The 12,590-nt window shown below is 36.4% G+C and overlaps 1 protein-coding gene across 1 annotated transcript in view; it reads left to right on the top strand.

Moving 5' to 3' along the window:
* Positions 1-2,779: 2,779 nt before the first annotated feature.
* Positions 2,780-12,590, top strand: part of TTC8 (tetratricopeptide repeat domain 8) — a gene marked incomplete at its 5' end in the record, with an annotated part of 27,762 nt that continues 17,951 nt past the window's right edge. The window contains 5 exons of the mRNA XM_009868624.1: positions 2,780-2,900; positions 6,139-6,202; positions 6,357-6,516; positions 7,407-7,496; positions 11,018-11,062. Of these exons, the coding sequence (XP_009866926.1) occupies positions 2,780-2,900; positions 6,139-6,202; positions 6,357-6,516; positions 7,407-7,496; positions 11,018-11,062 (480 nt within the window). The remainder of the gene's footprint in view (positions 2,901-6,138; positions 6,203-6,356; positions 6,517-7,406; positions 7,497-11,017; positions 11,063-12,590) is intronic.

The following is a 12,590-nucleotide window of genomic DNA, read 5'->3' on the forward strand; positions in this document are numbered from 1 at the left end:
CTGCTCTTATTCTTTTCAATTGAATTTTTTTAGCTGAAGTTCTTCTGCATTAGTTTCAAATTAAACCCTTACAGCTTTTCACTGAGTGAAATACCTGTGCATTGTACTACAGTAAATTACTAATACTGTGGTCTTTCTTATGTACAGAATTGTTAAAATTTTTGTGGGTAGCTAAAAACTGCAACACAGAAAATAGGCTTCAGACAAGGATGAAGTAACAATAGGAAATATCAGGACCACTGGTACAAATTCTTTATATTAACTAAGTCATAAAAAGTGGAAATTACTGAGCTGTTAAGAAAATCCTTGAACCCTGCATGAATTGTACATCTCACGATAAAAGACACCTTTTCATTAGGAACAACAGGAAAATATATCTAAATTTGTTGGGGAGGGTCTGCTTTTATCTCTGTTAAAATTCTACTTTTTAATAGTAAGACAATAGCCATATGCCACAGTTCTTATAAAGTCCTATGTGTAGCACTTTTTTTATGAATGAAGAGGGTGTCAGAAATTTCATGTAGTTATTCTGAAAAAAACTACAATCCTACATCTCTCTTTGTGTGTCTGTTTACATTCCTAATACCATTTCCCAAGGCTTGATTTTTCAGATATTCAGTAAAACTGTTGCATGCATAGAAATGATACTTTTGTTTCATATAGGTCTTGTCACTAGTAGTTAGGAATTTCAAATTGTCTTCTTGTTTTCCAAGGTAAAGGTCATCTTTCCATACTTTAAGTAACAAATTTGACATTTTTCTCTCTCTTGCTGTTATGATCAGAAAATCCTGTAACAAACATTGTTGTAGGCAATACTCAAATCTACAGACTGATGTTTAATTAAGGAATAACATGTGATGTTTGATTTTTTTCTTGGCTTCGAAGCCTAGGAGCTTAAGACTAAGTCAGCTACTTTTTTATGACAGATATTTATCCAATAATGACAGAGACACGTTGCTTTAAAAAACATGTTTTCTCCTGTCTGCTATTGGAAAAATCACAACAATATACTAATGTCTATGTTAAGAACTGGCCCCAGTCATACCTATTAGTGTAGGGAAGTTGCTACTTTCAATTCCCAGGAAAAGATCATTACTATGGGCAGGCTTTTTTATCTGTACTAGGAAATTAGCCCATGTTTGTCTATACTGAGTTCTAATTTCAGCATACTCCCAATGTAGACGTGGTTATGTTGACATCAGACATGTATGTCTTTGAAAAAAGCAGAGTACCATCAAGGTGTTAAAATATTCAACATACTAAATACTTCTGTATAATAATGAAAAACACTTAAGGGTGTTGAACATCTAACTGCAAATCTCAATGCTAATTAAAGGTTGTCGCCCCACTACATAAGAAGAAATTAAAAGATAATAAAGCAGATCTGGATTATATCTGTCTGGCCTAGATTCTAATCATCCTGCCCTGTTCCTTTCTTTTCATACTTGAACAAAGGTTTCTAATTGTGGTTAAACTAGCTGGTTGAATCTCTTATTTCCTTCTGCTTAGAAGAAAGCACTTTTAAAAAGGAAAATTAAATATTTCAACATGTTTAGACCTACTTTCTTTTTGATAGACAGTTGTAAAGTTGCATAGAAATATATGATGGGAGTGTAGAGGAGGGGATGATCTGAGACATAATGAATGAGAAGTGTCCCATTAAATAATTACTTAAATTATTAAATTAGCCTGAGATCCAGATCTTCTTATTTGAAGAACAAATGTTTCCATGTGATTGACCTTTAGTTCTGTTAAGGTAGCATCTGTCTGTTTCTATTTTGAAATGTCTCCTTAGCAAATGTTAAACGTGCTTTTCCACCAGACTGCTATACTCTGTATCAGAAAAGAAACAAATCTAATTGTTCTGGCAGTGATTTTTACTCTGGAAATTTTATGATGATCTGTTCAACATCTAAAGGAAGATCAGGGCTTGGTCTTGTGGCTCCCTTTTCCACGCTAGCTCTCTGAGTACATTACAGACATATTAAGTTTTCACAGTAGCTGGATGTGCACTTATTTTGTTGATACATCTGTATGGCTCCCACTGTTTTCTTCTTTTCCCTGTGGATTTGGTGTCTGCAGTCTGCATAAAGCTTGTCACATAGGCTAGAATTATGCTTGCCTTTCCACACTGCTATTATCATCCTCCAAGACGTTTACAGTTGTGATTTGTCAATTCAGTTCCCTAAAAAGTACTCCAAAAATCTCACAGTCTATGCTTGATCTATATATTAACACATTTTTTACAGCTGATATTTTGAACAAAGGAGTTTTAGATTATCTTTCTAAAGACTGTCACTTGTGGATAGTAATGTACTGTAGCTTTAACGGCTGGGTAAAAGATTTTCCTTCTTTCTCTACAGATGCCTGGGAAGGGCATTACTTTGCATTATAGTGGCTTACTTACCACCTTCTCCCATCCCAATTTAAATAAGGTGTCTGTCAGCAGTAGGTTTTGAATGACAATGGTAGTTGGGTATTTCTTCAAAAGCACAAGATTCAGAGAGTTGCTTGTGACCTAAATTAGTCATAAGTTTTCACAAGACATGAAATTCTGTTCTCCAAACTCAGTGACTATAGCTATTCCACTCCAAAAGAGTACCCTAAAATCTTGGTCCCCTTTCCAACTCCATCAGGCAACTGAAGCATATAACCAGTTGTTTTCAGTCGTTCAAGCCTATTAAAACTGTGTAAATTAATAATGACAATAATGCTGATTAGAGTATTTATTTGCTTGGTCTCCTGAAGATATTTTACTTTTTACTTTATCCTTATTCAGGCTGCCTGGAGCCTGAAAACACGAGCTTTGACAGAGATGGTGTATGTGGATGAAATCGATATAGATCAGGAAGGAATCGCAGAGATGATGCTGGATGAAAATGCCATTGCTCAAGTTGCACGTAAGAAAGACTTTCACTTAAATACATTTGAAGCAGTAAGAGGTCTTTTGTTCAGGGCTGTCATCTAGCATAAAATAGGGGGTACTAAGGTGACCTGATATGGCTTTTGGCTATTGCCGCAAGAAGAGTTTATGTTTATTTATGGTTGGATGTCAGTGTCAAGATACGCAACGTGATCTTAATGTGGTACTTAGGCCTGTTGAACAAGAGTTCAGACAAATAGCGTTTTGTCAATTTTTTCTCTGCATCTCTGTACTCACTAGCTCTTTCCCATCAGTGCACTGATTTCTTTTACTCCTTTCTGGCTTCTTTGGGCAATGTGGAAAGCTAGAGGAAACTGTACACCATTGACGTACTGTGAATCTCATCCGTATGCCTGTACTGTAGGCAAATCTGGCCAACTCCGACATCACCTTTCTGTTTCATTTCCTGCACACATTTTCTGAACAGAACAGGGCAGTTCTTCAGCTGTGGCATTGTTTCTTGTATACAGCTCTTCTCAACTTTGACGGTTCCATTATAAGTACTGCGCATTCTTTCACTACTTTTTGGCGTTATTTCTATTTTTCTCTGTTTCTTTAGTACATGGGAATTTTTGTACATCTTGTTAGATGTGGCTCTCAGCCACCTCCTATGTCAAGGAATTAAAGGGGAGAACTGGATATAGGCCAGAATTAATATTTGAAACATTGTAAGCTTTTCTCATCTGGATAGAAGTAGGCAATTGCATATCTATCTGATTACATTTTTAAAAATTGTCATTAGTCAAGCAGTACTGAAGTTGTGTTTGTATATTACAATAATCTAATTACATGTATCTGTCTTAAAACAGCATAATAGTGTAATTTAGACTTTTATATGATTTTATTTCACAGAAAATCATTATGATAGTCTAGCCTACAATCCTGAATCATTGAGATGAGGCTTCATTATTTGTGCTTTGAGTCCACTAGATGTGCCTGAGCTAGTATATAGATTTTTGGAAGTACGGGAACTTTATAGAGAGAAAGAGACCCCTGTAATCTTTAGTAAATTATCTAATTTGCCAGCTTTTGTCAGTGTATGCCACATCTTTAGTGGGAATTATCGAATATAACTCTGGCTATTCCTTCCCTATGTACATTTTATGCCTGATAAGAATTCTTTATTTTAAAAGGTGTGTTTCCAAAGTACATAGTTAAAACTGTCATTAAGTCAACCAGTGATCTTTTCTTTGATAAGATGAGCAAGCTTCTTATTTTTGCATTGGGTCTTGAAACTGTCGTCTTAATCCTTTCCAATTAATCAACATGCTTTTTCAGTTGTTGCCACCAAACCAGCCAACAGTCAACTGGCACGTAGAAAATGCATTTTTCTTCTACAGCTTGATTTTACTTTCTTTATATATCTGAAGTTTTTTTCTGTTACACTTTTATATAAAAGGTAAACACAGATATTGCCAGGGAGGGTGCAAAGAGGATAGAGCCCTCTTTGTGGTGGTGCCCAGAGACAATGAGCACAGATAAATCCAGGAGGCTCTGTCTGAACAGCAGGAAACAGTTTTTTTACTGCAGATGTGACTGACCACTGGGATGGTTTGCCGAGGGAGATTTTGGAGTCTCCCTCCATGGAGATATTCAGAAACTGTATAGGCAGAGTCCTGGAGTCTTTAGGTGGCCCTGCTTGAGCCTGGTTGGACCAGATGACCTCCAGAGGTCCTTTCCAACTTCAGTCATTCTGTGATTTTGTGATCACTTCCACTCTCACACATAATTTAATAAAAATGGGCTGTCCGTGGGCTTTTTCTTTTGCTGTTAAAGTGTGCTAGCCATAGTTGATCTTAACTCAGGGAATTTTACTGTGGCAAATCTTCCATGATATACTCCACTATAATTACAGCTTACAAACTTAAAAATGTGTAGTCATACTTCCTATATTACAGAATCACAGAATTATTGAGGCTGGAAAAGACCTCTGAGATCATCAAGTCCAGCCTATGACTCAACAGCATCACAACGGCCAGACCCCGGCACTAAGTGCCACATCCAGCCTGTCCTTAAACACCTCCAGGGACGGTGACTCCACCACTTCCCTGAGCAGTGCATTCCAATGCCTGATCACCCTCTTGTGAGGAAGTGTTTCCTGAGATCCAACCTAAACCTCCCCTGATGCAGTTTCAGGCCATCACAAGTGATATTGTCTGTAGCTGCTTACTAAGCAGTTCAAATCCTTTGCATCAGTTATGTGTCCATTTCAATTTTTCATCTGTCCTTATCTTAGTTTCCAGATTAAACTGTCTATAATGGTTTTGCTCTCAGTCCTGCACTATTAAATAATAACTAAATTGTGTAGGGTCCCCTGGAAACAGCTACTTTTCTCTGGTTCCTCTTCACGCATGTGTAATAAAATTTGTTTTCCAATACCTTTTTTTTTTTTCATTTTGCTGAGTTAATTTTCGATACCTCTTTTTTATTAATAAAAATGTCTGGTAGCATCATTTTACAGAAGATTGCCAGTATGTTACCTTTGGTCTATTAACACCATCAATTTTACCAGCTGAGGTTGTAATCTTGTTTAAAAGTGTTACCTTGACAACATACTTTTCAGAAACTGATACTAGTTGTCATTATGGATAATCACAGCTATTTCATTGACGAGGAAGTTAAAGGAGTTGTCTGCAGTCATCACTAACCGCTGCAATTGCGCTCTTGAATTCTGTTGCTGTTAGTGGCCACATGCACTGCTGTGGCCTCTTGATGCCTATTCACAGCTAGTCCAGATGGGGTTCTCAGAGTAAAGACAGAGTTGCCTGCGCTGAGATCAAGGGAACTAAGTCCTGTAAGTGTTCTCTCAGTAGACCAAAAGCACAAAACAGTCATAGTTATTAAAACATGTCTGGAAAAGATTTTAATTCCTTACCTTTTTTATATTACTGTGATAGTTTAAAAAAACACTCAGAAAGTGGAAGACTACATTGTCTGCTACCCTGAAAAGCTGAAAGCCACTTTCTCTGTGTCTCAGAAGAGTGCCCTAGTTATCAGGTTAGAACCTCTGCTGAGTGGACTGTCTACCCTTTCTGTTGTGGTCAGTAAACAATTCAAGATTTGCAAGAGTATAAAGAGCAAGTAAGCAACAGAGATCCTAAACGTGGCCAGCCAGGAGAGAGGGAATCCTCAATTTTGGTTGTGATTTTAACAGCACCTTACATATTTAATTGATTTTACCTCAATCTGAGGTGAGGAATGCTCTTATTTCGTAGGACCAGGAACATCTTTGAAACTCCCTGGAACTAGCCAAGGTGGAGGCCCCAGCCCAGCTGTTAGGTATGTGATTTTTTATTTTTTAAAAATGTGACCAGTTACAAATGAGCAAATCCTAAATTCAACTTCCAAAAAAGAAATGCTAGAGATATAAATGTTTAAATTCTCTATGGATAAATACCACTCAACATAAGGATAATGTGCTTAACGTCTTCAGGCCAGTAACTCAATCAGGAAGACCTATTACAGGATTTGTGAGACCCAGCACGCAAGGTGGACGGCCAAGTACTATGGAGCAGGCAATAAAAACACCTCGAACAGCTCTCACAGCTCGTCCAGTTACTAGTGCTTCTGGGAGATATGGCAGGCTAGGAACGGTAAGTTGTTTGACTGTTCTCAGAACGATTTTCTTGGACGTAGTATCTGTTGCAGTGACATTGTAGTTGACTCCAAAGCTGCATCTAAACCCAAATTTGGAAGAGATGAGCATTTTTAAATTTTTGTTTAAATTGTTTTTGAAGAAGAGTTTGAAAATGTTACTTCTTGTTAGATCACTAGTCTGTTTGTAAAAAAAATAGGTAAATGCTCAAGTTCAGAAACATTCACATAAATGTCAAATTCACAAGTTCTGTGTGATTCAGTTTTCTTCACTGAAGGCCATGGAAATTCCATGACATGATTTCATCATAAGTATCCTGAAAACTTCTCCAAGTTTTTCAGTTTACTATAAAACAGTTACAAATCTCTCAGTGTCTGTCACTTCAGAAGATAAGGAAAAAATATCCTAATTTTATCCTGTTCTATTGGCTAGTTAATAAACTGCAACTGGCACAAATATGTAATACAGAGTAACATTATATTAATGGCAAAACATTGTATCTTTTCACTATCACAGGTATGAACTGATCTTCATAACTCTTTCTTGAAGGCTTTTTCTATGTGTTCCAACTACCTTCAGTCTGTGTGTAACAGTTAGTCCAGCCTACATGCTTAGGCACATTATGGAAATAGTGGATGGGGGGAAGAAAAAGATAGTTCCAGAAAGTAATTCATGCAGCCTCTTCAGGGACTTTATGGTAGCAGGAAAAATTCCTGGATTTCAGAAAAGATGAAATTCAGTATGAGGAGTCCGTACAGTAGAGCAATGCCTCTACAGATGCTTTGTTTGATTTGGGGTGGGTTTTTTTCATATACTACTACTATTTTCAACATTTTCAGGAAAAGTGTAGGACTTCCTCCTACTTAAAAGCTTCTTTCTCCTCTTCAGGCTTCAATGCTAACAAATCCAGATGGCCCTTTCATAAATCTGTCTCGACTGAATTTAGCAAAATATTCTCAAAAACCCAAGCTGGCAAAGGTATGTAACTATTTTAGTTAATGTTGTGATATCTTTTTCTTATTTTCTGGAATCATTCCAATGTAACTGTACATAGAATTGGGGGTGCAAACATTGATGAACTGTGTTGTAGATGTAAAGTTCAGAAAAATAGGATGTTACTTAACTTTTGACAGTAGTTACCAGATTTGAAATTGAAAATATGTCTGTAGAGGTTATGTTGAAAGTAGAACCTAGGAAAAATATTAGTATAGAATAAACTATTCAGTTGGTAAATAACTTTGAATGGTGCACACAGGACTGATGAAGGGCAACTAAAATACCAACCAGGAGGGAAAAAAAGCCTCAGAACCTGCCTTAGTGCACAGAAATGTGCTTCTGTGTTAAAATAGATGGCAATCCTGGCCTAATAATGATCAAATGGATTGGATTTTCCCCTTTGTATTTATGGCATGAGTTAACACTTTTTGTGTTAAATCTTTTTGTTCAGAATTCTTCATATTCAGTTAAGATCTTATGTCTGGCAGCCATTGAAATTGAGACTGCCAATGGAACAAGTTTATCCAGGTTATCTGCCCAACTCACAGCTTACAGCTCTGAGTGGGAGGGCACTACGAGTGGTGTAAGGAGTTATCACTGTGGCCTTGCAGTTGATTCTTTCCCCAACACAACCAGTTATATAGATGAAGATGTTTTCTGTGCGTGCTTTGTTCATTAAAAACAACTGTTGGACAGACACCAGCAACTCATTTTGTGCAGGGTATCAAACGACTCAGACATGCTCTCAGGAGCCGTATTTGGCTAGCAGCCTAGGGTTGAAAGAGCCTGTCTGTGTTTGGTCTCCTGAGAGAAACAGTGGTGAACACTGTAAGAAGCCTAGCAGGCTGGTGGCGATTAGCTCTTCCAGTCTGAAAATTTAGTTATTAATTTTTGATGAATGATTAACAAATTCCTTTGCTTTTTAAAACTTGATCTAGCCTCATGTATAGCATTACTTTTCAATATGGTTTTCAAAGAAAATAAATTTTGTGTGATTGCACTCTGTTCTTCACCTGCTTAAGACTCCTAAGAGTCCTGTGGCCTCTTAGCCAAACTAAGCAGAGCAAGAGATATCAAATATAGGAAGTTCTAGTCTGACAAAATAATGAAAGACTTCCAGACTATCATCTGAGGGCGGTTATGAGTCAGTTCTTTATTGATTCTGAAAAAAATGCAGGCCTTTTGTCCAATCATGTCCTCAAGACACAGGTTATTCTAAATCTGTGACAGTCTGTGAAATAAGGAGAATGTGAGAAACCTGGGAGGGATTAATGGGCACAAGACACAACCGTAAGAAACTGGGCTTAGTACTTCTGCTTGAAGACAGCTAGCTTTGTGTTTGGTAAGTAGATAGTTCAGCTTTCAGATGAAATGTTTATTCTCAACAACAGCTCTCAGGAATGAGAAACATATATATTTTTAACAGTTTAGCATTTTCTAGGACAATGGTGTAGCTCTGGCTTCCTGCAATTTCGTATGAAAAGAAGCTTAAGCCAAAAAATGTAAAGCAACAGTCATAGAAACATCCATAGGCAGGCAGCAAGTGTACTCGTCAGTATTATGAAGCTAATACATTATGACATTAACATTTCACACAGAGTGTAAGATCTAAGTTTAAATTTGGAGCTACATGGATTTTAAACTTTTTTCCTAATACAAGACAGCATTAAGGCTAAAGCCAAAGCAGAAGGTGAGAATGCAGACTGCACTTTGTGTTAGGAATCATTGATTAAAGTTTTAAAACTCTGAGCTGTCACCTCTCCCAGGTGCAAAAAGATGATAAATCTTGCAACTGTTAAATTCACATGATTTGCCTGTGTATTAATGTTGGCATATACTCCTCCTACATATTTCTTCCTTATGCGTTTGCAAAGTAGACTCAGCACATCTTTTTCTAAGTTAGATTATTTATCTTTTCACTGCATGACTGGGTCTTCCGACGTTTTGAAGTATACAGGAATGTGGCTCCTCTCTGACTGGCAGCAGCCACGTGTCACCAGAGAGAACCTCTGGTAAACCTCAGCAACTGGTTTATGGTATAACCAGGAAGTTTTATCTTTTTTAGCTTGTGGATTTTTAATAGAGTTATTAAGATAACTCTGAATGTTTTTATCCAAGTGATTGTTAAGTCATTTAAATCCTTTTGAAGGTCAGGGCCTCTAGGTAACAGCAGTGAATTCTTCATGCCAACCATGCAAGAAAACATCTTTTGTATCATTTTAGATTTACTTACTTTTACTGAATGCTTCCCTCTTACTGAACCAGAGGAGGAACTGTTCCACTGCTTCTTTATTTTCTATTCTTTCATTATCCACCTCTTCTAATTCCCCTACAGAAGTGGTTTTATCTATAATTCTTTAATGTCTTAATCATCTGTTCAGAATCTCCTCTGACGAAAAGTAGGTTGTGGTTTACTTCCCTCACCAGGCATGACAATTCATTAGTAATTCCCTGGTTTTCTTAATGTAAGTCTTTTAAGAATTTTGTCTAAGAGAAGCTGGCAGAAGAGTCGTTGAAGCCATTAGAAGTCTACTGTTCCCTTCTTTATGTCTTTCCTCATGGGACAATATTTTCTTTTAGTTTTTGTTAATGAATAATAAGAATTTAGGAAAACATTCTGTTCTCTTGAGATTTCTGTGCAGAAAAAGTGAAGGTTCAACTCGGTTACTTACACTCATACTTTCCAGTCTCTGTTTTGTTATCTAGTATATTTCAACATCATTTTATTCACTTGAAATGCACACCGATTACCTTTTATATACTGTTCTATATTCTAATGCAGAACAACTACAAGGCAGTAAGACTTGCTTAGCGTTATACAGCAGTAAACAAAGATGTGGTTATATTGCTATGCAGTTCTCGTGGGCTTATGAGCAGTTTCCACAGCACAGCTGATGGATGTACCTTCTGTAAGCTTTGACATTATGATGGTGTGTTGAGTTTCAGAAGCGCGATGTTGTTTTCATTTATCATTTACAGATAAAAAAAGTTCTTCCTTTACAGATCCCAAAATTCTGTAGGGTTTGGAACTTTTTTCCCCTTAGGCAAAATTTGTTTATCTTAAATGCTTAATAATCCCATGCTTAAGTAAATTTTGCAATGCATAAACAGACAACTATACATTGCAAAAAGTCTTTGTTAGATCACTTGTTGATTTTACAGTAAAAAAGTTACGAAAATGGTACCAGGTTTTCGAATCTATATTCATTTTCAAATTATAGGTGCCTTTTTTTTAAAGCAGCTTTTAGTACCAAAGATGAGACAACTCCAATAATCTCTTGCAACAAATTAAGAATTAAAATGCTTTCCTGTAGTAACAATGTAGCTCATTTATAGTTTTTGTATATTGAAGTTTCTGATTAAATGTGTCAGCAGTTGTGACATGTGAATGTGATTGTTTTCACAAGGAATTAATTTCTGCCTAACATAATCAAGATTCTGTAAAGTAATGTTAACCATTTGTATCTTCAAATATGACCATGTTTTAAATATTCTTCTGACAGGCGTTGTTTGAGTATATATTTCACCATGAAAATGACGTAAAAAATGTGAGTAATTCATATGTTCCATTTTTGGATTTTATTAAGCATCATTCAGTTATTTCTGTCAGCATTCTACTAAGCTAAGGATCCAGGTAGTGCATCACCTCTGAGTACGGAAGTGAAGCATTATAAGTTGTTCAGAGAAAGAAATTCTTTCTTGTAGGGGAGATCATCAGGGATGATAATTTGCAAGTAAGATACAGATTGCTCTGTTTTTTCTGAGGTCCCTTATCTATGGACATGATAAGAACCCTGTGTCCAACAGTTTCATGTTAACAGAATTTACTGGGGCCTGAGCAGTAGCTGAAGTTATGTGCTAAGTAGCTGAACTGCCTAGAAAGCTCAGCGTTCTTGAGGCTTGGGAGTAAGGAATAAGTTGCAGAAGATTGTCTGTTAATAGAAGAAGGTGAAAATATCTGACAAAACAGTTTGTGATTGAATTGAACATCTATTGACATTTTAAACTATTGAGATGTTTGTTCATTTGGATGAGTAAAAAGGAAAGGTATTTGGTGTAACTGGAGAAAAGTATCAGTGAGATTTTGGACACTTTTTTCTAGAAATTTAATTCCATAGTGCTGAGGTGGTTTGTGGCCTCAGGAGAAAGATTGTATTGTCCATACGATTATCTAAACCAATTTAATACTGAATAAATTAATTATTTCCCTGGGTTAATCGTCATAAAGGTTCATTTATATGAACCTAGTTGAAATGGAATCAAAATTTCTACTTGAAGTTTGTTTGCAAGAACTGTTTGCATCAATAATGCATAGCTGACTAAACAGTTACTGAATTTTCTGCAATACTGCTAACTGGTGTGTGATTAGCTCTGAAGTTAAATTCCAGTTAATCAATAACACGCAAAAGAATTTTTTGTTGTTGTTGTTGACATAGATCAGAACCATTTCCAAACGTACTGCTGTGGGAAGCTTTTTAATCTAGTATCAAATGATTATAGTTGTACACCATCAATTTATTGCATAGCATTCTCTTAAGAGGATTGAATTGGAATACACTATTAATCCAAAATATGGTTGAAAGAGTAAGTGCAAGTGTCAGAAATGTCAGAGAGAAATAGCAATTAAGATTTACGTATTCTGATATTGAATATAACAAAAGTGCCTGGATTTTATGTCACTACTAATTAAAATTTATATTGTTTGCTACTAAGAACTCAGTTCACTCACAATAAAAGGGTCACTCGATATGATGCCACACGTGCCTGTGACCTACACTTTAAGGACATGCAGGATCTCTAGGCTAGAGAGATAATTTCGTATAATACAAGGAATTTTCCAGTCGCTCCAGAAAAAAAGTAGTAAGATGTTTTTACGCTGTATTGCATGTATTTTGAAATCCTTGCTGAGAAACCCAAATCGCAGTCTTGTAGGCAAAGTTTTGTCTGTGTTTTTTTATGCACCCTAGACATTTGAATAAATATCCATAAGCAAAAAAGTGTCAGCTTAATCACCACTGTTTAATGTGTAATGAGAGGGAAATCATCATTTGATTAATGATAGCACCTTGTAGGGAA

The sequence above is a fragment of the Apaloderma vittatum genome, unplaced genomic scaffold (genome assembly GCF_000703405.1).
Source record: "Apaloderma vittatum isolate BGI_N311 unplaced genomic scaffold, ASM70340v1 scaffold2154, whole genome shotgun sequence".
NCBI classification, from domain to species: domain Eukaryota; kingdom Metazoa; phylum Chordata; class Aves; order Trogoniformes; family Trogonidae; genus Apaloderma; species Apaloderma vittatum.